At 50.6% G+C, this 24,840-nt stretch overlaps 2 protein-coding genes across 10 annotated transcripts; one reads left to right on the top strand and one right to left on the bottom strand.

Annotated features, from left to right (window-relative positions):
• The first annotated feature begins 494 nt into the window (after nucleotides 1–494).
• Nucleotides 495–18,743, top strand: RMND5B (required for meiotic nuclear division 5 homolog B). Of its 9 annotated transcripts, none has more exons than XM_023193664.2 (11): nucleotides 495–662; nucleotides 838–974; nucleotides 8,092–8,242; nucleotides 12,517–12,662; nucleotides 12,786–12,926; nucleotides 13,565–13,665; nucleotides 13,882–14,048; nucleotides 16,305–16,470; nucleotides 17,708–17,810; nucleotides 17,904–18,058; nucleotides 18,144–18,743. In XM_023193664.2, the coding sequence occupies exons 3-11, from the start codon at nucleotides 8,104–8,106 to the stop codon at nucleotides 18,205–18,207; spliced, it is 1,182 nt and encodes a 393-aa protein (XP_023049432.1). In that variant the 5' UTR covers nucleotides 495–662; nucleotides 838–974; nucleotides 8,092–8,103; the 3' UTR covers nucleotides 18,208–18,743. The 9 variants fall into 9 exon arrangements, with proteins under 9 accessions (XP_023049432.1, XP_023049435.1, XP_023049433.1 ...); XM_023193665.3 differs by having other exon boundaries at nucleotides 497–662; nucleotides 838–966; nucleotides 18,144–18,724; XM_023193668.3 differs by having other exon boundaries at nucleotides 497–662; nucleotides 8,092–8,380; nucleotides 18,144–18,724.
• Nucleotides 18,744–19,692: 949 nt separating this feature from the next.
• Nucleotides 19,693–24,111, bottom strand: NHP2 (NHP2 ribonucleoprotein). Its single transcript, XM_023193672.1, has 4 exons — nucleotides 23,803–24,111; nucleotides 23,653–23,722; nucleotides 21,137–21,242; nucleotides 19,693–20,068 (listed from the first exon to the last, which is right to left on the bottom strand). The coding sequence occupies exons 1-4, from the start codon at nucleotides 23,960–23,962 to the stop codon at nucleotides 19,943–19,945; spliced, it is 462 nt and encodes a 153-aa protein (XP_023049440.1). The 5' UTR covers nucleotides 23,963–24,111; the 3' UTR covers nucleotides 19,693–19,942.
• Between the last annotated feature and the right edge of the window lie 729 nt (nucleotides 24,112–24,840).

Below are 24,840 nucleotides of genomic sequence, written 5' to 3'. Positions count from 1 at the left end.
ACGGGGTTTCACCGTGTTAGCCAGGATGGTCTCGATCTCCTGACCTCGTGATCCTCCCACCTCGGCCTCCCAAAGTGCTGGGATTACAGGCGTGAGCCACCGCGCCCGACCTGGAGTTTTCTTTTTTTTAAGCATCACTTGATATTTCAAGAGCGCACCGCGGGACCACCGCGGGCACAGCCCAGCTACCGCCCCTCACGGCCCCCGCGCCGCCCTCACTGAGCTGGGCGGGCAGCGCTGTAGGCGTAACCACTTGGGGCTTCTGACCCGGGAGCCGGGCGCTGGGTTGAGTGCGGGGCCGACGCCTCCTCTGCCGGGTGGGGAACCCGCCAGCCGGCGAGGAGCGGTCGCGGCCAGCGGCTTCCGCCGACTGGGAGGCCCGCGGCCCGGCCGGAGGGACTCGGAACCTGGAGGCGACCAGGCGCGACCCCCCAGAGGACTACAGGCGCGGCTTTTCTGGCCATCGCCCTGTTCCCGCGGGCGACTCCACTCGGCACGCGCGGCGGGGAGGCTCGGCGGCCGGACGCAAAGCTGCGGGCTCGTGGGACGGCCACCCCTCCACGAAACCGCCAGTGGGCGGGCCCGGGCCGCTGATCGACCGCCGTGGCTTCCGGTTCCGATGACAGTGGCGCCGGAAGCCGGGGCCGGTGCTGCGGGGCGAGGTGAGAGCGTGCGGGCTTGGGGCCGGCAGGTGCGGGCCGAGGGCGGGCAACGGCGGCCGGCGGAGCTGAGGCGCGCGGCGGGGAAAGCTCGGCCGGCCTCCCGGGTCCCAGCCTTCTCCGGATTCCCTGCTACCCACGACTAAGCCCCGGACAATCTTCCCTTGGCTCTTCTCAGTTATCGGCCCCGGGCCGGGAGCTGGAGTCCCAGACTCAGGTCCCGGCCCAGCCCCCGAAGAGCCGCCTCAGCCGGGGGAGTAGCTCGGACTCAAACGTCCCGTCCTCGTGTGACCGCGGTGGGTCGGAGGTGAGCAGGTGCGCACGGGGCTCCGCAGGGCTTTGGGGCAGGGGCTTTGGAAGGATGACTAGGAGTTTCCTGTCGTTTGCATGTTAATACGGGTCAAACTCCCAGTAGACGCTGCTGTCCAGGGAAAATGATGGGCTTTTTCCTCCCTCCAGTTTTGGTTAATGAGAAAAGAAAGCCACTTCAAGTAGGGCTGTGTGGTAAAAAAAAAAAAAATGGAAGAGGGCGATGTGACAGGGTAACTGGTGTGAGGGTGGGGCAGAGGGGTCAGCATTAGATACTGTGGTCTAGCAGAGCGTCTCTTAAGACGTGACATTTGCGTTGAGACCCAAATTAGGAGGAAGGTATAGGAAGATATGGGGAGAGAGTGGTCCAGGCAGTGGGAACAACCAGTGCGAAGGCCCCGGGGCAGAAATCAACTGGGAGTATAGTCAGGGAACAGAAAGCAAGCTAGTGTGGCTGGAGTATGGTAAGAAAGGGAAAGAATGGTAGGAGATGAGGTCGGAGAGTCGGGGTTTCCTCACGTAGAGCTTGTAGGGCATAGAAAGGAATGTGGAGTTTTTTCTAAGTACAGTGGAAATCTTTGGGTTTTAAGAAGAGGAGTGACATGTAGGGTAGAGAATAGATGGAGGTGGCGGCTGCGAAAGTCTAAGAATTGGCTGGGCACGGTGGTTCTCGCCTGTAATTCCAGCACTTTGGGAGGCTGAGGCTGGCAGATGGCTTGAGCTCAGCACTTCAAGACCAACCTGGCCAACATGGTGAAACCGTGTCTCTCCAAAAAATTAGGCCGGGTGCAGTGGCTCACGCTTGTAACCCCAACACTTTGGAAGGCCGAGGCGGGAGGATCACTTGAGGCCAGGAGTTCAAAACCAGCCTGGCCAACGTGGTGAAACCCCGTCTCTACTAAAAATACAAAAAACCAGTCTGATGGCAGGTGCCTGTAATTCCAGCTACTTAGGAGGCTGAGGCAGGAGAATCGCTTGAAACTGGGAAGTGAAGGTTGCAATGAGCCAAGATCGTGCCATGAGACTCCATCTCAAAAACAAACAACAAAAAAATTAGCCAGGTGTGGTGAGGAGAGAGGGAAGAATAGGGACAAAAAGGAATACATAAATAAATACAAAGGAGAAAAGGCCCCGCATGGACCAATTAAATGTGTCATAAACTCAGGAGTGTTCACGGGGGAACTACATGGTGTACTTGTAGTGCCAGCTTCTTGGGGTGGGGGGCTGAGGTGGGAGGATCACTTGAGCCCAGGAGGTCGAGGTTGCAGTGAGCCCTGATTGTACTCCAGCACTCTGGCCTGGGCAACAGATTGAGACCCTGTCTCTATTTTTTTTTTTTTTTAATTTTTAATTTTTAAGCAACCCTATTAACTGAAGAGACCCTGCCCCCCCCCCCCAAAAAAAAGCGTTAAGAATTGAGTCAATGGAGGTTGTCTAATCTTTGTCAGGCAAAAGGGACCTTTGTGATTTGCTCAAACTTCTTTTCTCCCTGCACAAGAGCCCCTTGTTTCAGGATGCTAAATACTCCAGGATAAACCTCCATGCATGCCGTCATGGAGATTTTAATATTTCACTCATGTCTCTTTCTACGCACTCCTACACGTTTGAGCTCAGGCTCTCTAGGGCGAAGTTACGAAATGGATATGTCATTTAATCAGCAAATGTGTTGTTGTTGTTTTTGTTTTCTTTGAGATGGAGTTTTTGCTCTTGTTGCCCAGGCTGGAGTGCAATGATGTGGTCTTGGCTCACTGCAACCTCCACCTCCCGGGATCAAGCGATTGTCCTGCCTCAGCCTCCCGAGTAGCTGGGATTACAGGCGTGCACCACCACACCTGGGTAATTTTTGTATTTTTAGTAGAGACGAGGTTTCACCACGTTGGTCAGGCTGGTCTCAAACTCTTGACCTCAGGTGAGCCACCTGCCTCAGCCTCCCAAAGTGCTGGGATTACAAGCGTGAGCCACTGCGCCCAGCCAATGAACAAATTTTTTTTTTTTTTGAGACCGAGTCTCGCACTGTCTTCCAGGCTGGAGTGCAGTGGCACGATCTCGGCTCACTGTAAGCTCTGCCTCCAGGGTTCATGCCATTCTCCTGCTCCAGCCTCCCGAGTAGCTGGGACTACAGGCGCCCGCCACCATGCCTGGCTAATTTTTTGTATTTTTTTAGTAGAGATGGGGTTTCACCGTGTTAGCCAGGATGGTCTCGATCTCCTGACCTTATGATCTGCCCGCCTCGGCCTCCCAAAGTGTTGGGATTACAGGCTTGAGCCACCGTGCCCGGCCCCAGTCAACAAATGTTTACTAAGCATCTGCCATGGACCAGGCCCTGGTCTGGGCACTGAGCGGGAGAATGGACAAGACTGCACTCCAGCCATTGAGCAGCTCACAGACCAATGGGGGAGGCCAACGTGGACAGGCTGTTACTATGCTGCAGTGGCTGAGGACTCAGATGGGTGTGGTGTGGCCACTCCTGCCAGGTTATGAAGCAGAAAAAGAGGCAGGGAGATTTCACTGAGGGCTCAAGGGGAGGTGATAATTTAACTACAGCTTACGTACTCTATACAAAGAAGTGCAGAGGGCACTCTAAAAATAGGAACAATTTGTGCAAAGGAAGCAAATATGTAATTGCAAAGGGCTTATATGTCAACCATGGCAGTGTTGGGCACAAGGTAACAGGATCTGGTGTGTGTTTCGGAGGGTTGTCCTGGTGGATAATTTCTGTATATGTGAGACCTTGGGGAGAAAGGCTTAGGACCAGTGGACATGAAATTTCAATCATCAGTACTTCTATTAATCATGAGGTTTGTCAAAGACAAACACAATTCCTTGTGCCTGCTGAAGATGACTATGATTCAGGCAGAGTGGCTTGCTCTGGACAGACTGAATTAACTTCCTGGGTTTTTTGGATAGAATACCCGCAAACAGTTCTGTTTTCTCAGTTCACTTATTTTATTTTTAAAAATTTGGCCAGGTGATTTAGCTCACACGTGTAATCCCAGCGCTTTGGGAGGCCAAGGCAGGTGGATCACTTGAGGCTAGGAGTTTGAGACCAGCCTGGCCCAAATGGCGAAACCCCGTCTTTACTAAAAATACAAAAATGAAAAAAAAAAAAAAAAGAGCCAGGTGTGGTGGCGCACCTGTAATCCCAGCTACTTGGGAAACCAAGGCATGAGAATTGCTTGAACCCGGGAGGTGGAGTTTGCCAGTGAGCCAAGATAGTGCCACTGTACTCCAGCCTGGGCAACAGAGCAAGACCGTCTCCAAAAAACACAAACAAAAAAAGTACTGAGTTAATCACACTCCTCAGTGTGACACTTACTGGTCCATGCAGGGCCTTTTTCTCCTTTGTATTTATATTCCCTTTTGTCCCTATTCTTCCCCCCTCTTCTCACCACAGGAAACCATTCTGATGTGTTGGGTGTATATCTTCTTTTTGTTTTTTTTGAGACAGGGTCTCACTCTGTTGCTCAGGCTGGAGTGCAGTGGCATAATCATGACTCACTGCAGCCTTGACCTCCCAGGCTCAAGCAATCCTCCCTCCCACCTCAGCCTTCTGAGTAGATGGGACCACAGGCATGTGCCACCATGCCCAGGTAAATCTGCCATGTTGCCCAAGCTAGTCTCGAACTCCTTAGCTTAGCAGTCTGCCTGACTTGACCTCCCAAAATGCTGAGATTACAGATGCGAGCCACTGCTCCTGGCCTATATGCATGCATATATATATATATATATATATATAATTTTTTTTTTTTTTGAGACGGAGTCCTGCTGTGTCTCCCAGGCTGGAGTGCAGTAGTGCAATCTCAGCTCACTGCAAGCTCCGCCTCCCGGGTTCACATCACTCTCCTGCCTCAGCTTCCTGAGTAGCTGGGATTACAGGCGCCCGCCACCACACCTGGCTAATTTTTTGTATTTCTTTAGTAGAGACGGGGTTTCACTGTGTTAGCCAGGATGGTCTCGATCTCCTGACCTCGTGATCCTCCCGTCTCAACCTCCCAAAGTGCTGGGATTACAGACGTGAGCCACCATGCCCGGCCACATATATTTTTAATTTACATAAATGGATTCTGCCTAGAGCTCATTTTTTTCCACCTCAGCGCCATGTGTGGATCTTACTGATGTTGCTCTGGGTATATTTGGGACGCACTTTCTAAATGCTCCACAGGTTTCCATAGATGCATCCCCCACATTTTACTTACTTACTTGATTCCTCTAATGATTAGAGGTCCTTAGATTGTTTCCTACTCCTTGCCACAACGCAATCCTGTACCCATCTCCTTCCTCAACTTTGTAAATACAATTTTATTGCTTCTCATAAAGGCAATTTTATTGCCTTTTGGCTAAGATCAAGTATAGTAAATACAATTTCAAGATGCTGACTTGAGCTTGCCTTTGATAAGCCTGGTAGCTCTTGGGGTCTGACAGGGCCGGATTGTTTGACCTTCATGAGGTCCTGGCTGTTTTGAACCATGTTTATTTTTGATAAATATATCAAAATGCTTGATATGTTTATTTTTGAAAAATTGTGATTCTAGTTCCCAGACACTCTTGGCCAACATTCTAGTGTCCTGCCATCTTCCCTAGTTGATCATTCTCATGAGCTCTGTGGTTAATTTTCTGTTTCTCGTCGTCATTAATGGTTGCTGTACACTCATTCCAACACAGATATTTGCTGCTTTCCTTTCCTGGTGAAACAGTGGCCTGTGAAGCTGGTCCTGGGAGTGCCTGTGATGTGAAATACTTAGAGAAGGACTCCTAGGTCAGAGCCAGACTGTCTGGCTTCAGTTCCCAGCTCCTCCACTTCCCAGATGCCTGACCTTGGGCAACTGATTTAATCTTTGTGTCTCATTTTCTCATCTGCAAAGTGGTTCTAATCATTGTACCTACCTCATAGTGTTTTCGTGAGCATTAGGTAAATGAATTAATGTATGCAGTCATTAGAACAGTGCCTGGCACATAACAGGCTCCTATTTGGAATGTCAGCTGTTTTTTTTTTTTTTTTTTTTTTTTTTGAGGCGGAGTCTCGCTCTGTCGCCCGGACTGGAGTGCAGTGGCCGGATCTCAGCTCACTGCAAGCTCTGCCTCCCGGGTTTATGCCATTCTCCTGCCTCAGCCTCCGGAGTAGCTGGGACTACAGGCGCCCGCCACCTCGCCCGGCTAGTTTTTGTATTTTTAGTAGAGACGGGGTTTCACCGTGTTAGCCAGGATGGTCTCGATCTCCTGACCTCGTGATCCGCCAGTCTCGGCCTCCCAAAGTGCTGGGATTACAGGCTTGAGCCACCGCGCCCGGCCTGTCAGCTGTTAATAATAGCAATCATAATAATTACATCATTTTAGATAGGAGACCCTGTTATATTTTGCCATAATGGGTCACATTCAGTTGCAGGATGTTTGTACAGAGGGGATGGGGGGGGGGGTGGCTTAGCTTCTGGACTCCGTGACTATAGATTCCAGTGTAATAGCATTAGCTGTAAGGAAAGAGGGAATAAACACAGCCCCCGAGGCCCTGGGTGCCATTTCACTGTCACTTGTTCCCTGTCAGGTTGGGTGACAGTGGCTACAGATGGGCCCAGGTGCTGAGGCCGGGACTCATGCTGGTGGGAATGAATGAAGAGAGCCTGTGAAACTGGGAAGATCTTGGTGGTCACCTTGGACATAAGATTCTCTTTCTCTTTCTGATGTTCCTCCATACCCTTCTTGAGAATGGGCACTGGGCTAGATTTGAATCTTTCAGAGGGAAGTGTGACAGAACCCTCTCACTTCAAATCTCATAGATGGAAGGATGGGGAAGGAAATCAGCTGAGTCACAGACATTCTGAGATTTGCCCACATGTTCAGTGTCAAAGGCTGCTCTGAAATGGAAAGGAGCAGTGGCCCAGGGTAGAAAGGACAAAGAAGGAAGCCCCAGTGGTAGGGAGTGGAAATAGGACAAGAAAAGTTAACTTTCTTTCAATGGTATAATGAGGAGGGAAGGTTGTGTTGCAGCAAGCTCTCTTACTTCTGGTCTGGTTGGGGAGACAGGCCCAGTGACCAAAACTGAAATAGAAGGGTGCAAAGTGAGAGTAGAGGGAGCTAGGTGGGCACAGGCTAGAGACAGCTGCTGAAGACGCTGATGTCTGAGCCAACTCAGAAGTGATGGGTCAGCCTCTCAAGTAGTCAAGGAGGTAAGGGTGATGGAGAGCAGGCCAGGTGAGGAAGCAGCATGTACCAGGGCACGGGGCTATGAGAGAGCAAGGGTTCTGTGCCTGTCCTCAGGTGCGCAGCGGGTGAGGGTGAGGCAGGGGTGGTAGGCAAGCCCGTCAGGCCGGCATGGTTGGCAGTTATTCCCCAAGCTGTGTTTCCAAATATCGGCCACTCAAGGACAGCCTTTATGGCTTATGTTACTATAGTACGTGGAAAAGCAGTTCCTTTAACTGTAAGAATGTGGCCACAATGACTCTATGAAAATACATGGGCCAGGCATGGTGGCTTATGCCTATAATCCCGGCACTTTGAGAGGCCAAGGCAGAAAGATTGTTTGAGCCCCAGGAGTTGGAGACCAGTCGGGGCAACACAGGGAGACCCCGTCTCTACAAAAAAAATTTTAAATTAGACACGTGTGGAAGCACATGCCTGTGGTCCCAGCTAGTCAGGAGGCTAAAGTGGGAGAATCCCTTGGGCCTGGGGGGTCAAGGTTGCCATGAGCTGAGATTGTGCCACTGCACTCTAGCCAGGGCAACAGAACAAAAGCCTGTCTCAAAAACAGAAAATACATACGTGTAATATGACGTTATGCAGTATGTGGATTTCTAGTTAGATAGTATTGCCAGCTAAGGGCTCTGTGAGGCCTGCTCTCTATTCTGCTTTAAAAGGGAATGAACAAAGATTAAGGCATGAAAATAGTTGAAAATGGAATAATTTTCTCATCATGATTCAGAAAAACCCTGTCCTCACACCAGCCTGCATCCTCCACTGGGCACCCCAGTGGGCTGAGGAGATGGGATGTTACAAACCTATGTTTTGGTAAGCAGGGAACATTGATACATGATGTGGGAATGGTGAGAGGGATCTGAAGAGGGGTTCTGAGCACCCTGCCTGCCATGCCACCGTGGTGCAGATGGGGCCTGACCCAGCTGACCCTCCCCAGGCTGAGGCCACCATGGAGCAGTGTGCGTGCGTGGAGAGAGAGCTGGACAAGGTCCTGCAGAAGTTCCTGACCTACGGGCAGCACTGCGAGCAGAGCCTGGAGGAGCTGCTGCACTACGTGGGCCAGCTGCGGGCTGAGCTGGCCAGCGCAGGTGGGTGGCCACCCTTGCAAGTGCCCTGCGACAGCCTCCCTGAGGACATGGGAGACCCGAAGCTACTGAGTGACAGGGTTCCGGAAGGACGATGATGAGGATGTTGGTACCAGCATCTCTAGGCCTCCTTGAAACCGGGTAATGACAGTCTCTGAACTATTTCAAAAAGCCCAACAGAAATGATTAATTTACCTGAGATGATTCCCATTTACATTTTGTTTTCAACTTACTTTTCTATTTTTAAGTTTTTTTCTTTTCATTTTGTAATTTTTGTGTGTGTGTGTGGAGACAGTGTCTATGTTGCCTAGGCTGGTCTTGAACTCCTAGGGGTCAAGTGATCCTCCTGCCTCAGCCTCCCTACGTGCTGGGATTGTATGCATGAGCCACCATGCCTGGCCTATTTTTAGCTTTTTAAGATTTTAAAGATAATTTTAAATTTAGAGACCAGTTCCAAGAATAGTGTAAAGAACTGATATATACCCTTGGATTCACCAACTGCTCATATGTTGCCATATTTGCCGTTATCATTACTTTTTAACCATTTGAAAATAAGTTGTAGATAACATAGCCCCAAGCCTTCAGTGTGTATTTCCTAAAATCAAGGGCATTCTCTTGCATAAAAACAGCATACTTATTAGAACCCAGAAATTGCCAGGCGCAGTGGCTCATGCCTGTAATCCCAGCACTTCGGGAGCCCAAGGCGGATAAATCACCTGAGGTCAGGAGTTTAAGACCAGCCTGGCCAACATGGCAAAACCCCTTCTCTACTAAAAATACAAAACTTAGCTGGGCATGGTGGTGGGCTTGCAGGGAGCAGAGGTCACGCCACTGCACTCCAACCTGGCCAACAGAGCGAGACTCCATCTCAAAAAAACAAAATAAATAAATAAATCCAAGAAATGAAACATTGATATAATATTACCTAGTAACTATACTTCACATTTCTTTCTTTCTTTTTTTTTTTGAGATGGAGTCTCACTGTTGCTCAGGCTGGAGTGCAGTAGTGTGATCTCACCTCAGCTGCAACCTCCACCTCCCGGGTTCAAGCAATTCTCGTGCCTCAGCTTCCCGAGTAGCTGGGATTAAAGGCGCACACCACCACCTGCAGCTAATTTTTGTATTTTTTAGTTCAGACAGGGTTTTGACATGTTGGCTAGGCTAGTCTTGAACTCCTGACCTCAAGTGATCTGCCTGCCTCAGTCTCCCAAAGTGCTAGGATTACAGGTGTGAGCCACCACACCCAGCCAGTGTAGTTCACATTTCAATTTTGCCATTGTTCCAGGAATTTTTTTTTTTTGAAACAGAGTTTTGCTCTCATTGCCCAGGCTGGAGTGCAATGGTGCAATCTTGGCTCACTGCAACCTCTGCCTCCCAGGTTCAAGCGATTCTCCTGCTTTAGCCTCCCAAGTTGCTGGGATTATAGGCCCGTACCACCATGCCTGGCTAATTTTTTTTTTTGTATTTTTAGTAGAGATGGGGTTTTGCCACGTTGGCCAGGCTGGTCTCGAACTCCTGACCTCAGGTGATCCACCTGCCTTGGCCTCCCAAAGTGCTGGGATTACAGGTGTGAGCTACCATGCCTGGCTGTCCCAGGAATTTTCATAAAGCATTTTGATTTCCAGTCCAGGAACCAATCCAAGATCACACACTTCATTTCGTTTCTCCTGTCTAATCTTTAGTTTTTTTTAATCTGGGACATTTCTTCTGTCTTCCTTTATTTTTCATGACATTGGTATTTTTGAAGCATTAAAGCCAATTTTGCAGAACATCTCTCAATTTGGAGTAGTCTGATGTTTTCTCATTACTTAGGTTTTGCATTTTTGGCAGGAGTACTTCAGAAGGGATTTGTTTCTCAGTGCATCACATTGGAAGACACGAGATGTTGGTTTATTGCATTATTGCTGTTGTTCACTTTTATTTTGGAGACAGGGTGTCACTTTGTTGCCCAGGCTGGAGTGCAGTGGCGTGATCTTGGCTCACTGCAGCCTTGACCTCCTGGGCTCAAGTGATCCTCCCACCTCAGCCTCAGGAGTAGCTGGGCCCACAGCAATAGCTACCACGCCCAGCTAATTTTTTTTTTAGTGTAGAGATGGGGTCCTCCAGGGTGGTGTTGAACTCCGGGGTTCAAGTGATCCTCCCGTGTAGCCTCCCAAAGTGCTGGGATTATGATCCACTGCACCTGGCCTGATCTTCACTCTGATCACTTAGTTAAGATGGTATCTGCTAAATTTTTCCACTGTAAAGTTCCTGATTTTTCTTTGTAATCACTAAGTACTTTGTGGGCTGTAATCCTAGCACTTTGGGAGGCTGAGGCAGGCAGATCACTCGAGCCCAGGAGGTCGAGACCAGCCTGGTCAACATGGCAAAACCAATTAGCCAGGCATGGTGGCACATGCCTGTAGTCCCAGCTACTTGGGAGGCTGAGGCATGAGAATCGTTTGAACCCAGGAGGCAGAGGTTGCAGTGAGCCAAGATCGCACCACCGCACTCCAGCATGGGTGACAAAACGAGACTGTCTCAAAAAAAAAAAAAAACACACACACAACAGGTGGTATGTGGGGAGATACTTTGATACCATATAAATGTCCTGCTCTTTACCAAATTTCAGCCTCTACTAGTTTTACTATCCATTAATGATTGTTGTGTGAATTATTACTAAGCTGTCTGCAACATGGTGATTTTTCCTGCTTTGTCATTCTTGATACATTTATTAGTTGGCATTCAACTGTAAAGCTTTCCCTTCTCCTTTCATTATTATCACTTCACACTCATATTCTTATTGTATTCAATAGGTTATAATCCATTACAGTTATTTAATGTAATGTTCAAATTGTCTTAGGTCTGACCAGAGGGAGTCCCTGGTTCCTATGTCTTTTTTAAAAACTGAGCTACAATTCACTTACCATTAAACTCACTCTTTTAAAGTACAACTCTGGCCGGGTGCAGTGGCTCATGCCTGTAATCCCAGCACTTTGGGAGGCTGAGGCAGGTGGATCACCTGAGGTCAGGAGTTTGAGACCAGCCTGGCCAACATGATGAAACCCTGTCTCTACTAAAAATACAAAAATTAGCTGGGCGTGGTGTCGCATACCTGTAATCCCAGCTACTCGAGAGGCTGAGGCAGGAGAATCGCTTGAACTCGAGAGGCAGAGGTTGCAGTGAGCCAAGACTGCGCCACTGCACTCCAGCCTGAGTGACAGAGCAAGACTCTGTATCCAAAGAAATAAAGTACAACTCTGGATGGGCATGGTGGCTCATGTCTATAGTCCCAGCACTTTGGGAAGCTGAGGCAGGTACATCGCTTGAGTCCAGGAGTTCGAGACCAGTCTGGGTAACATGGTAACCCCGTCTACCAAAAGTATTAGCCAGTCTCATAACCCGGTCTTAAAATATATACATACATACATAGATTAAAATTTAAAAAATAAAGTACAACTCAGTGGTTTTCAGCATATTTACAGAATTGTACAGTCTTCACCACTAATTTCAGAACATTTTCATCACCCCCAGAAGAAACCTAACCCATTAACTATCTCTCCATTCCTCCCTCTCCCTAGCCTCTGGCAACCGCTAATCTCTTTTTTGTCTCTATAGATCTGCCTATTTTGGATAGTTTATATAAAAGGAATCATATCACATGTAGCCTTTTGTGTCTGGCTTCTTTGATTAATATGTTTTCAAGGCTTGCCTCTGTTGTAGCCTGTATCAGCACTTCATTCCTTTCTATGGCTGAATGATGGTCCGTTGTATGGATGTGCCATGTTCTTCCACTAACTGATGGACATTTGGGTTGTTTCCACCTTTGGGCTATTATAAATATCGCTGCTATGAATATTCACTTACAAGTTTTTGTGTGGACATATGTTTTTATTTATTTTGGTGTATACTTAGGAGTGGAATTGCTGGATCCTGTGGTAACTCTATGTTTAACTTCACAGTTAAACAGAATCCTATGCATGCTATAGTCCGTGAGTTAAAATAAACACTTGACCCATAGTAAGTGCCAAATCATCTTCTTTTCACTATAATTTTACAGATGAGGAAATGAAGGCTCCCAGAGGTGAACTGGCTTTTCCCATTTGACCAGTTCCAAGTCAGACAGTTAAAAAGTGGCAGGACCTGGAAGAGAAGCTAGTTCTCTCACCCTGGCATTTAGGGCTGCCTCCTGGGCCATGGGGCTGGCATTTAGAATAGAGGAGGCAGAGCTAAGGTCTGCTGCCAAGGCAGGTGCCCCAGTCTGCCTCCTCTGTGTCCTTATTCCACTTTCTCTGCAGCCCTCCAGGGGACCCCTCTCTCAGCCACCCTCTCTCTGGTGATGTCACAATGCTGCCGGAAGATCAAAGATACGGTGCAGAAACTGGCTTCGGACCATAAGGACATTCACAGCAGTGTATCCCGAGTGGGCAAAGCCATTGACAGGGTGAGCATGTGACTGGCTCCAGGCCTGGGCTGGGAGTATCCTGAAGCTGGGATGTACAAGGACTCGAAGGAGAGCCAGCAAGAGTGCCCGCATCACCAGGCCCTGTCTCTCCTCCTTTGTCAGAACTTCGACTCTGAGATCTGTGGTGTTGTGTCAGATGCGGTGTGGGACGCACGGGAACAGCAGCAGCAGATCTTGCAGATGGCCATCGTGGAACACCTGTACCAGCAGGGCATGCTCAGCGTGGCCGAGGAGCTGTGCCAGGTACAGCCGGGCCGGGCGGGTGCTGACAACCTGCCTGCTCTGCCTTTCACCTGCTAGTTTTCAGTATATGAAGTCCCTGCCATTCTTCAAATCCGCTTATTTCCTAAAGGAAATCAGCGCCTCTGCCAGAAGTAGAAGGTAGCTTTAAAAACGTATATGATGAAAAGAGAAGTTACGCATTTCTAGTTAGAGTTGGTTGCCAGCCAGGGTTCAGAGCTGAGGCCTCATATCCCTTTATTGAAAAGGGAGATAGATGAGTGAAGTGACAAAGTAGTACTTGTTAGGTGTTAAAGACACACTGGTGGTAAAAGTAAAGATTTTCCCTACTGTACTAGGAGGATTGAAGAGGAATAATTTTCTCGCCATGAAATTCAGTGCATAGCCTGGGGACTGTCTCCACTGCTACCGTTGTGGGGTGGGGTTTGCAGTCCGCACTCTGGAGGTCAGCATGTCATACTCAGCCTCCCCAGGATTGAGATGGGAACAAGAGAGGCCCAAGTGGCTGGCACGAGACCAAGCTCCTCAAGCAAAGCCCAGCTCTCTCTGGCCTGTCTTTGGCGGGTGAGGTTTCATTATGTGCACAGAGAATTTTGGAGACACCATCTTGCAGTGGTAGGATCTCCTCTCTCTCCTTGTAGGAATCAACGCTGAACGTGGACTTGGATTTCAAGCAGCCTTTCCTAGAGTTGAATCGAATCCTGGAAGCCCTGCACGAACAAGACCTGGGTCCTGCGCTGGAGTAAGGAGGCCCTTGGGTGGGCCAGCAGCACTCTGCTCTCCGACCTCTCAGGGCACAGGGCTTGACTGTGGTCTTCAGTTCACCCAGATGTACTTGACTTGCCTCCGGCCCTGTCTCAAGAGCCTCACACAGGCTTTTGGGGCCCTCTTCTCAGGTCCTGGCTCTCAGGTCCTAGCCCCCACCAGCTCTACACTAAACTGGCCCCTTTCTTCCCAGATGGGCCGTCTCCCACAGGCAGCGCCTGCTGGAACTCAACAGTTCCCTGGAGTTCAAGCTGCACCGACTGCACTTCATCCGCCTCCTGGCAGGAGGCCCGGAGAAGCAGCTGGAGGCCCTCAGCTATGCTCGGCACTTCCAGCCCTTTGCTCGGCTGCACCAGCGGGGTGAGTGCCCAGGGGGCTGGGGTTGTGCTGCCTGGTCTGATACATGTCTGGATATGGTGGGTTACATCAGGCTCCAGTCCCTGCGCCCATGCAGATGCCTCTCCCCAACGAGAAACTTCTCTGACCCCTCATTGTGTCCAGGATGAACTCTAGGCTCCTCCTCTCTCACATCTGCCATACCTTTAGTTTTTTTTTTTTTTTTTTTTTTTGAGACGGAGTTTCACTCTTATTGCCCAGGCTGGAGTGCGATGACGCAATCTTGGCACACTGCAACCTCTGCCTCCCAGGTTCAAGCAATTCTCCTGCCTCAGCCTCCCGAGTAGCTGGGATTACAGGCATGCACCACCACGCCTGGCTAATTTTGTACTTTTAGTAGAGATGGGGTTTCTCCATGTTGAGGCTGGTCTCGAACTCCTGACCTCAGGTGATCCACCCGCCTCGGCCTCCCAAAGTGCTGGGATTACAGGCATGAGCCACTGCGCCTGGCCATACCTTTAGTTTATAGCTTCAGCGCAGACCACCCAGGGTCCTCATGCCTGCTGTGCGCCACACCACACTCAGAGCCCCACTTGTTCTGCCTCATGTGCCTCCCTGACCTGGTTGGCCTATGGAAAAGTCCTTTTAAAAAAAAAAAAAAGGCCGGGCGCGGTGGCTCACACCTGTAATCCCAGCACTTTGGGAGGCTGAGGCGGGCGGATTACAAGGTCAGGAGATCAGGACTATTCTGGCTAACATGGTGATACCCCGTAGCTACTAAAAATACAAAAAACGCTGGGCGTTGTGGCAGGCGCCTGTAGTCTCAGCTACTGAAGCAGGAGAATGGCATGAAGCCGGGAGGTGGAGCTTGCAGCGAGCTGAGATCGCGCCACTGCACTCCAGCCTGCGCAACAGAGTGAGACTCCATCTCAAAAGAAAACAAAAGAAACTTGTCTGGGCGCGATGGCTCATGCCTGTAATCACAGCACTTTGGGAGGCCAAAGCAAGGGGCGAATCACTTGAGCTGGAGACCAGCCTTGGCAACATGGCGAAGCCCTGTCCCTGCTCCCATCTCTACAAAAAGGAAAATAAAAAAGACTCAATTGAGCACTCTTCCTGTCATGCTAGAATTTCCAGACCTGGAATCTGAGTCTAACCTATGCTTACGTGTAGTAACCTGTACTAACTTGCTTTTTTAGTTCCACTCATATTTATTAAATTTTATCTCAAAATAAATATGTAAACCAAGCCATGATTTTATTTATTATTTATGAGACAAAGTCTCACTCTGTCGCCCAGGCTGGAGTGCAGTGGCGTGATCCCGGCTCACTGCAACCTCCACCTCCCGGGTTCAAGCAATTCTCCTGCCTCAGCCTCCTGAGTAGCTGGGATTACAAATGCCTGACACTGGCCAGGCACAGTGGCTCACTCCTGTAATCCCAGCACTTTGGGAGGCCAAGGCGGGTGGATCATGAGGTCAAGAGATCAAGACCATCCTGGCCAACATGGTGAAACCCCATCTCTACTAAAAATACAAAAAATTAGCCAGGTGTGGTGGCGGGCGCCTGTAGTCCCAGCTACTTAGGAGGCTGAGGCAGGGGAATCACTTGAATCTGGGAGGCGGAGGTAGCAGTGAGCTGAGATTGCACCACTGCACTCCAGCACTCCAGCCCTCCAGTCTGGCAACAGAGCAAGACTCCGTCTCAAAAAAAAAAAAACAAGTGCCTGACACCATGTCCGGCTAATTTTTATATTTTTTAGTAGAGACGGGGTTTCACTATGTTGGGCAGGCTGGTCTCAAACTCCTGGCCTCATGTGATCCACCCACCTCAGCCTCCCAAAGTGCTAGAATTATAGGCATGAGCCACCACACCCGGCCCCAAGCCATGATTTAAGTTTTAGCTACATACTGCTGCCTCTTGAAAGCTCTTAACCTGGGGTTACTCTAAATGGAGATTAGTGTGAAGACACCAGTGCCAACCTGAGGACTTATTTGATCCTTGATGCAGTTGGGGAGGAAAGAGAACTGGAAAAGAACTGTCCTCCTTCCCGATTCCATGTAGGTAATGCCTGTTCTTGTCCTGCAGAAGCAGCCTGGACCTCCACCTCCCCAATGGGTTTTAGTCACATTTGCCTGAGAGCATTTTCATCCCTGCTCAGTGTGGTTGGGGGCTTGGGAACCGCTGGGCTCAGTATATGATGCTGCACAGTCCTGCCGCCCGCTTGGGGTGGACCCAGAGCCCTGCACCCCCTGAGCTGCACCCCCTGGTTGCCTTGTAGAGATCCAGGTGATGATGGGCAGTCTGGTGTACCTGCGGCTGGGCTTGGAGAAGTCACCCTACTGCCACCTGCTGGACAACAGCCACTGGGCAGAGATCTGTGAGACCTTTACCCGGGACGCCTGTTCCCTGCTGGGGCTTTCTGTGGAGTCCCCCCTTAGCGTCAGGTACAACCCAGCCCCGTGAGGACAGCACAATTGGGAGGGTAGAGAGGGAATCATCATTTTGCCAAGGCCCTGCCATGTGCCAGGAACAGTGCTCAGTGCTTTCAGAGACCGAAACTGGCTTTCTTAGTCATTCTTCAGGAGAGGAATTACCTGATTTTGCAGTTAAACTGAGACTAGGAAGAGTTATGGCCCGAGGTCACCATGAGGTCAGTGGCATGGTCACGGTTCCCATTTTGTAAGGTCTCCTGAATGAGGTCCCTGCCTCTCTTGCACCTCACCCTGGATCACTGCAAGACCTTCCCAGCTAGCCCACGCCCCTCTGAAGCCTGCCTTCCTCATGACCTCATGTCTTCACTACCACTTGCCTTCAGGGGAGATGTGAGTGGTTGAGTAACATGTATTCAACACTGCTGCTCAGACACCTCCCTCACAGCTCAGCAACCCTGGGAGGGACAGCCACTGTTATCCTCATTCTACAGTTGGAAGAAATGGAGAGTCAAGATGTGCACTCACTTGCCCAAGGCCTCACAGGGAATAAGGGGCACTTGGACCTGACCCCAGAACCACATACTCCACCACAGTAGACAGTTGTTACTGTGTGTTTAGACTGTTTATGGAGTCTGAATACAGCACTTCAATATAGTGGACTGATTCCACGCTCATCTAATTTGTGACCGTGGATTCAGGTTATAGAATGTTATTTCCCAGCAAGAACAACATCAGCACCTTAGGATGATTGTGTCGTGCAGGACTACCCTGTGCATTGTAGGGTTCCTCTGAGGTTCCAGCCAGTAGGCTCCCTTCCCCATGCAGTTGTCATGAGAATGGAACCTCAGCCTCCATTTGTTAGGCGGCCTAGTTGGTAGCCACCATTATAAAGATGTAGTGACTACACAGCAGGATGAATCCTATAGGCAGGCTGGGGCCCTTTGGAACTGCTCACTGTCCCCTAGTCACACCAAGGACTTTTCAGTCATTAGGATGAGCAGATAACTGCCCCTAGAGCTATAGGAAGTCTTCCCTGTAGATGCTCAAATTTTGGGGTGCATTCAAATGAGTCTCAAGTCAGACACACATAAGTACATATGTGGCACCTTATGAACAATGTGAGGGATCTTTGAGGACCATGCACCATGTCAGAGCCCGGTCTCAAGGTCCATGCTAAAGCATGGCGTGCTGGCCCTGCTGCCTGTCTGCTGTGGTCTGAGCCACTCTAGCCTGTGTTCCTTGTCTGCAGCTTTGCCTCTGGCTGTGTGGCGCTGCCCGTGTTGATGAACATCAAGGCTGTGATTGAGCAAAGGCAGTGCACTGGGGTCTGGAGTCACAAGGACGAGTTACCGGTGAGGCCTGGCCCAGGGAATCGTGGGCAAGAGGCACTGGGGAGGACAGCCATGACAGGAAGTGGAACTTACCTCCTTTGCTGCCCTTCCCAGATTGAGATTGAACTAGGCATGAAGTGCTGGTACCACTCCGTGTTCGCTTGCCCCATCCTCCGCCAGCAGACGTCAGATTCCAACCCTCCCATCAAGCTCATCTGTGGCCATGTTATCTCCCGAGATGCACTCAATAAGCTCATTAATGGAGGAAAGTAAGTTCCTTGTGCTCTACTCCACCTTGGCTTGGCTCTCCTACTGGCCACCCCTGAAACGTTCTTGGTTATCCTCCCTTTACAGGCTGAAGTGTCCCTACTGTCCCATGGAGCAGAACCCGGCAGATGGGAAACGCATCATATTCTGATTCCTACCTGGAAGGAATTTTGTTGAAAGGGGTTCTCACCTGTGAGCCTGGGTCTGTCTCAGTCGGGTGGTTAGCTTCAGTGGACTGTGGTTGGTTTCAGAGCACCTGGCTGAGGAGTTCCGCTGAGGGGAGGGCTGGAGCAGCCCTTTGGCAGAGACGGCGGAGGGAGATGGACCAGCCCACACCTGGCGGCTGGCTCCATGGCATAAGGAAAGGGAGATGCTGGCCCCTGTGCTCCTGCTGTCTCTTCCTGTTTTTATTTGCCCTTGACTTAGTAGCAGGCAACAGAGTGGCAAGGGACTTGGTCTTCAGCAGTAGACATCCTTCCACCCCTGCCCTCAGCCAAGTCTCTTGCTGCCATGCCAATGCTACGTCCACCCTTGGCCCTCGGCCCCAGGGTGTCCAGCGGTGCCCCACTTCTTCCTCCCACTGTACAGCCTCAACAGTATGAACCATCTCCCACTGTAAACAGTCCCAGTTAGAATGGAATGCCGTTGTTTTATAACTTGGAACAAATATATTCGCTGCCCTTCTCATTTCTCCTGGCCAACCTTTAGCCTCACAAATTATGACCACATGCCTACCACACACAGGTACTGGGCGCGGCCTGGTGGCTGCTGCACACAGAAACATGGCCAGCAGGTGTCCGGTGTCCAGGCAGAAAGAACCCAGCTTGCAGCCCTGACTGTGGGGAGCTTAGATGTCAGACCCCGGGCAACGTGCTTTTACATATACCCATTACCAGATCTTATTACCTCCATGGGAGAAATCCGTGTAATGGGATTCAGGAAAATGAAATAACTTGCACAACAGGCTCACAGCTTGGAAAGGAGACAGCTTGGAGTTTTAACCAGACCTGACCCTCAAGCCCAAGCTATTTCCAGTTTATTCCAGGGTGCCTGAACTTGGTTGCTGTGTATACAGAGTCCTGTGAGTTTATTCCAGGGTGCCTGAACTTGGTTGCTGTGTATACTGAGTCCTGTGCAGGGCCTCTGACAGCAGGAAGGGGCCCCAAGTCTAAAATGTTTCAAGGGATTGGGTTACTAAGGCCATTATGTTAAGCAAGAGGGATAGCCTGGGGGGATGCATTTTTAGCTTCATATTCCTATTTAAAATTTGCTGTGTGGGTGGATAAATTGCTTCCATAAGCTTCACAGTGGCATTTAAGGCTCCTGGGGGAAAGTTAGGAATGGGGGTGTTCCTGATGTGGGGGCTTTAGGCTTCCATGAAGTGGGTCTGGGCCCCCTGCCTTACCTCACAGCCCCCATCTACCCTGGAAGAGGGAGTTGAAAACGCTGGGGTAGCAGCAGGATCAGTTCTCAGCTTGAGACAAAGCACCTGGCCCTGGGCAGCTGAGCATTAGCACAGAACCCTTTGAGTCCTTCGGGCTCTCTGGTGAGTAAGACTGCTTCACTCTTCCCGCCCACCAACTCGTTGGTCCAACCAGCAGCTGCTGCTTAAGAAAACACCCACAGACTCACCACATTTTAGTCTTAGCATTTACTTTCCCCACCCCACTTTCTTGGAACAGCCTTTAGTTCTATAGGAAATGGCACTGATGGACAGAAGACTGGCATTACCTTCATGAAAGGGCTGTTGGAGCTGCCTGGGAAGAAGGCGTGCCTTGGGGAACTGGGAAGATGCAGTCAGTGTGTGTGGGCAGGAGGACAGCCAGTCGTCCCACTGCCAGCCCAGTAGCTCCCAGCGGCAGGTGCCCAGGTGCTCCCGGAGCCCCTCACAGGGGTAGGGGCAGGGACTGCACCTCCTCCAGACACTCGTCGTAGGCCTCCTGGTACTCCTCATGGGGCTTGACCATTATCACACAGGTGGGGCGCTTGGAGCCTGCGGCTGCACCCAGGTCCTACAGAGAGGAAAGAAGTGCTGTTTGGAAAAAAGGCTGTACAACCTGTATGCCAGGAAGTCACCAGCTGATGACCCACCAGCCTAATCTGTCCCACAACCATGTTCTCTTCGGTCTATGTTCTATTTAAAAGCATCTTGAATTGGTTGCCATCATTAAATTCAATCAGACTTTCAAGGCATGGTCTAGCCACACACGGCCTACATTCTCACATGACAGCTATGAAAGGGCTCCAGTCCAACAGGGGCTGTCCCGGTCCCTGCCATCCGTCACTTCCTATGCCTCAGATCTGGCCCCTGCTATGTAAGATCCGGACAGCTACAGGTCCCCCTGAGCCTAAACCCACCTAACAGGACTAACACCGGGTGAAACATCTTAGCTTACAAAGCTTACTCACATACATCTACTCACATATATCTATTTTTATTCTCATAGTCCACAGAGAACTGACTTCGGTTCTTACCCTTAGGCCAAACGGTAAGTTCCTTCAAAACAGGGCCTCTCCCTGCTTTATCCCAACAAGTGATACGTAGGTACCCAAGATCCACCCCCCAGCCTTTTTTTTTTTTTTTTCCCCAGACAGGGCCTCACTCTATCATGCAGTCTGGAGTGTGGTGGTGTATGATCATGGCTCACTGCAGCCTCAAACTCCTGTGCTCAAGTGATCCTCCCGCTTTAGCCTCCCAAGTGGCTAGGACTACAGGCATGTGCCACCACACCCAGCTAATTAAAAAAATTTTTTTTGTAGAGATGGAGTCTCACTTTGTTGCGCAGGTTATTCCTGAACTACTGTCCTCAACTGATCCTCCTGTCTTGGCTTCCCAAAGCACTAGGATTACAGGTGCGAGCCACAGCACCTGGGCTAGGATTCCCATTTTATAAGACGGGAACTGAAATGCAAGAGGTAACTCATCTGTAGTCCCAAAACTAAGAAGACATGGAGCCGAGAATCCATCCAGGCCCGTCTTAGCTCCAACACTCCTGGCTCTGTCCTATACTCTTCTGCTATGGCAGACGATCCCAGACACCCCAGTGCTGAGCAAGGTCAGGGGGCCATGTGCTCCTTACCGTCTTTGAGGGGATATAGACATAGGGCAGATTTCGGTCCTCACACATGACTGGGAGATGGCAGTATACCTCAATGGGCAGTGTGTCTCCTGCCAAAACCATGATCCTGAAATGAGAGAAAACAGTCATTTCTGGCTTTGCTCCCTCCTTCTTTCAGTTGGAAGTGCTGCCCTGGGCTGGGTCTTAGGGAGAGAGAAAACTGTGTTTGGTGAGTGCACTCTTCTGGGGTGATCTCTACCTCCTGGTAACATGTAAGTGCCATCAAAGTGAGGTAGTGCTCAGACAGGTGAAGGACAGGATGGGTGCCAAGGTGTATAAGCTCAGCTCTCTTTGGAGAGTCAAAAAAGGTTTCAGCTAGGAGGTGATACTTGAACAGCACGCTAAATGATGACTGTGTCAGGCAGCCCATGGAGGGGGTGGGAGTGGGGAGAGTATGAGGGGGGAGAATCAGAATGGCACCAGAGAGACTGGCAGGGGACACCTCCAAGGCCTTGGGTACCAGGCTAAGAAGCATGGGCTCTGTCCCAAGAGTGACAGTGAGGCAATGAAAGCTTGCCAGAGACTCCTCAGCCAGGGTTCCTAGCTGGCCAGGTGTCAAAACTCGGGAGCAAGGGCCTCAGGAGCCTGAAGACACAGAAGGAAAAGTCTACTCTCCCACGCTGGATAACAGGCAGACACAAGGACAGAGCCCTCAGCTGACAGCGCTCTTCCCCACACCTAGCGCTCCTCTGCCGGCTCCCCGTCTATTAAGCGCCTTTAACTGTGAGTGTTCCTCACAGCCTTGTCTTCGGCTGCCATCCCCTCGCAGTACCTTCTTCCCGGCTGACCAGAGCCACTGCTGTGGGGTCAAGTGCCATCTGTGTGCTGAAAACTCCCAGATTTACCTACCATCTCCAGCCTGGCCCTCTCTCTTCCATGCTCCAAACCCCTATAGCCATCTGCCTATTTGACAGTTCTCCTGGTGGGGGGAGGGGGTGGAAGTCATGTGTCTCTACGGCACCTCAAAAACTTATCCAAAACCAAGCTTGTGATCTTTCTACACAAATCTGGTCCGCCTCCACTGTTCACATCTCAGATTAGGCCCTCTGTCCCTCCAACTGGGCATGCCAGAACCTAGAAGTTGTCAATACCTCCCCATTCTCCACATCTAAAAGTCCTTTCAAATCTGTCCCCTCTAACTCTGTCTCCACCATCACCTCTCCAAACCTACTCGTACTTCTCTAATCCTTTCTTCAACTGCCAGAAAAATCTTAGGGTGTAAAAAATAATAAAAATTATGTCAATTCCTGGCTTTAGCCCCCAATAGCTTCCAAAGCACTGAGTACAAAAACTAAATTTACTGTGGCCTACAAGCCTCCTAAGAAGGTAGCACCTCTGCTCCCCAGACCCTCTCCTGCCCCGAGGCCTCTTTCTTCTGGCAGGATCCTCCCACCCCTCCTCCAAATTAATCCCTGTGTCTTAAGAGCTCAGCTCAAATGGGACTGCTGAGGCAAACTTGCCCTGAGGTGCCCTCCCCAGCTAGGTTAGACGCCATTGAGCATCAAGTGTGCCCAACATTATTGAGCTCTTGAGCACCTACAGTTTCACTTCTTGGGATAAAGCAAGGAGGCCCTGTTCTGAAGGAGCTTACCATCTGGCCTGAGAGGGTGATACAGGGAAGAAAAACGTAAATAAGTTTCAAACTTTGATAAATGCCATTAAGAAAAGTGGGGTGAAGAAGTGATTCTCATTGCACTCTGCCATTTTCCTTCATGGCTATCACAACGTGTAATTATTTGTGTGTGTGTCATTATCTGATCAATGAATGTCATTGTTTCCCCCACAGCATAGTGCCTGAAAAAGAGTATACTCAATAGTTAAGGCTGCCAGGCGCGGTGGTTCATGCCTGTAATTGCAACGCTTCGGGAGGCCGAGGCAGGAGGATCCCTTGGGCCCAGGAGTTCAAGACCAGCCAGGGCAACATGGCGAGACTCCTCTGTCTCTGCAAAGCAACAACAATTAGCCAGGCGTAGCGGCGCAAGCCTGTGGTCCCAGCTACTTGGGAGGATCATTTGAGCCCAAGGAGGACGAGGCTGCGGTGAGCTGTGATCGCACCACTGCACTCCAACCCGGTGAGGGCTAGACTCATCTCAAAAACAAAAACGTTAACGCTCAGCTCCTTAAATACAGAGCTGGAGAAGGGCCATCCCTAGGACTGAGATTCAGGGCTGAGGGGATTAGGGAGGAGGCCCGAGGTAATCTGAGGCAAGGAGCGGAGGCCGAGGAGGAAGGTCCCTGCATTAATGAAGGTGGGTCTACCCTAAGGAACTTGGCTTACACGATTCGCTTCACTTTGGAATTCACTTTGAGCTCGTATACATGATGTATCGGTATTGTACCAAAGGGACTTTACCGACTGCTTGACTGGCTTCTGTATATGGGGCTAGGTCAGAGTCAACCTTTGTACTGTGCACCTAAGTAGAGATTTCTCCGTTTACGTTTAGAAATGCAAAATCTAGAGGAAGGAGGGTTCTTACCCTTTTTCTCCTTTGTTGACAAATTTCTGAACCTCTTTCACCCCGCGCCGAATCTGCTTCTGCTTCACGGCTGCAACAACGGAAGAGTCGGTCGGGGGCCTCGCCCCGCTACCCGCGTCCCCATTCCGGCCACGCCGGCTCCCGCCTCACCTTTCTTGATGCATTTGTAGAGCTTCCGCGTGAGGCGGCGAGAAGCCAGGGGCTGAGCGATGGGATTCTGGTTGACCAGCAGCTCCTGGTAGGTGCGCTCCCCGGAGCACGCCTCCGTCTGAGCCTCGGGCCCGTCGGGATCTGCCTTTATTTTGGTCATCGCAGCGGCCACGGAAACCTAGTCCCAGGGAGGCGAGCCCACGCGGTCCACAGCTTTCGGCATCACTTCCAGGTCATCAGCTGCGCGAGAAGCCGCCGTACAACACGGCCAATCAGGAAACGAGGTCTCCGACTCAGCCCAATCGTTGATGCTCAGCTCCGTAACTACGGAGAGCGGAGAGGGGCGGAGTCATGATCCTATGGGCGTGGCCATTCCCTATATATTAGTATTACTAATTTGTAATTCTAATTACCTTTGATCCTGATGTGGCAGTCCTGCCGTTTTTGTGTTGCTGCAACAGGCCAGTAAGTAGAAACTTATAAGTGTTCTGGTGGTTGTGGGTGGGAGCACAGGTCAAGAGACGGGGCGGAACGGATTAGGGCGGAGCCGAGGGAATGTGCGGCTAGGGGCGGAGCCGTGGGTATCGGGGCCGGAGGGGGCGGGGCCCTGGGTGCTGGAAAGGCTGTCCTCTTTTTCCCTTTTTGACAGAGTTTCGCTCTTGTTGCCCAGGCAGGAGTGCAATGGCGCAATCTCGGCTCACTGCAACCACCGCCTCCCGGGTTCAAGCGATTCTCCTGCTTCAGCCTCCCGAGTAGCTGGGATTGTAGGCATGCGCCACCATGCCCGGCTAATTTTGTATTTTTAGTAGAGACGGGGGTTTCTCCATGTTGGTCTGGCTGGTCTCGAACTCCTGACCTCAGGCGATCCGCCCGCCTCGGCCTCCCAAAGTGCTGGGATTACAGGCGTGAGCCACCGCGCCCGGCCTAAGGCTGCCGCCTTTCATGCATTATTTTTCTTACTTTGTTTTCTGACCCCTGGACCCCGTTGCGCAGGTGTGAAAGATACAGAGCAAGTAATGACCCCACTGACCTGAGTCT

The sequence above is a fragment of the Piliocolobus tephrosceles genome, chromosome 4 (genome assembly GCF_002776525.5).
Source record: "Piliocolobus tephrosceles isolate RC106 chromosome 4, ASM277652v3, whole genome shotgun sequence".
NCBI lineage: Eukaryota > Metazoa > Chordata > Mammalia > Primates > Cercopithecidae > Piliocolobus > Piliocolobus tephrosceles.
This window is presented reverse-complemented; position numbering and strand designations above follow the sequence as displayed.

What these genes read in the sequence shown, in the direction of transcription:
- RMND5B (XM_023193664.2), top strand. Translation starts at nt 8,104, where the DNA reads ATGGAGCAGTGTGCGTGCGTGGAGAGAGAGCTGGACAAGGTCCTGCAG. An exon ending in GACCTGGGTCCTGCGCTGGA is followed by an intron (nt 13,666 to 13,881) that starts GTAAGGAGGCCC and finishes CTTTCTTCCCAG; the next exon opens with ATGGGCCGTCTCCCACAGGC. An exon ending in GAGTCCCCCCTTAGCGTCAG is followed by an intron (nt 16,471 to 17,707) that starts GTACAACCCAGC and finishes CCTTGTCTGCAG; the next exon opens with CTTTGCCTCTGGCTGTGTGG.
- NHP2 (XM_023193672.1), bottom strand. Translation starts at nt 23,962, where the DNA reads ATGACCAAAATAAAGGCAGATCCCGACGGGCCCGAGGCTCAGACGGAG. An exon ending in CTACAAATGCATCAAGAAAG is followed by an intron (nt 23,723 to 23,802) that starts GTGAGGCGGGAG and finishes CCGTTGTTGCAG; the next exon opens with CCGTGAAGCAGAAGCAGATT. An exon ending in TCTATATCCCCTCAAAGACG is followed by an intron (nt 20,069 to 21,136) that starts GTAAGGAGCACA and finishes TCCTCTCTGTAG; the next exon opens with GACCTGGGTGCAGCCGCAGG.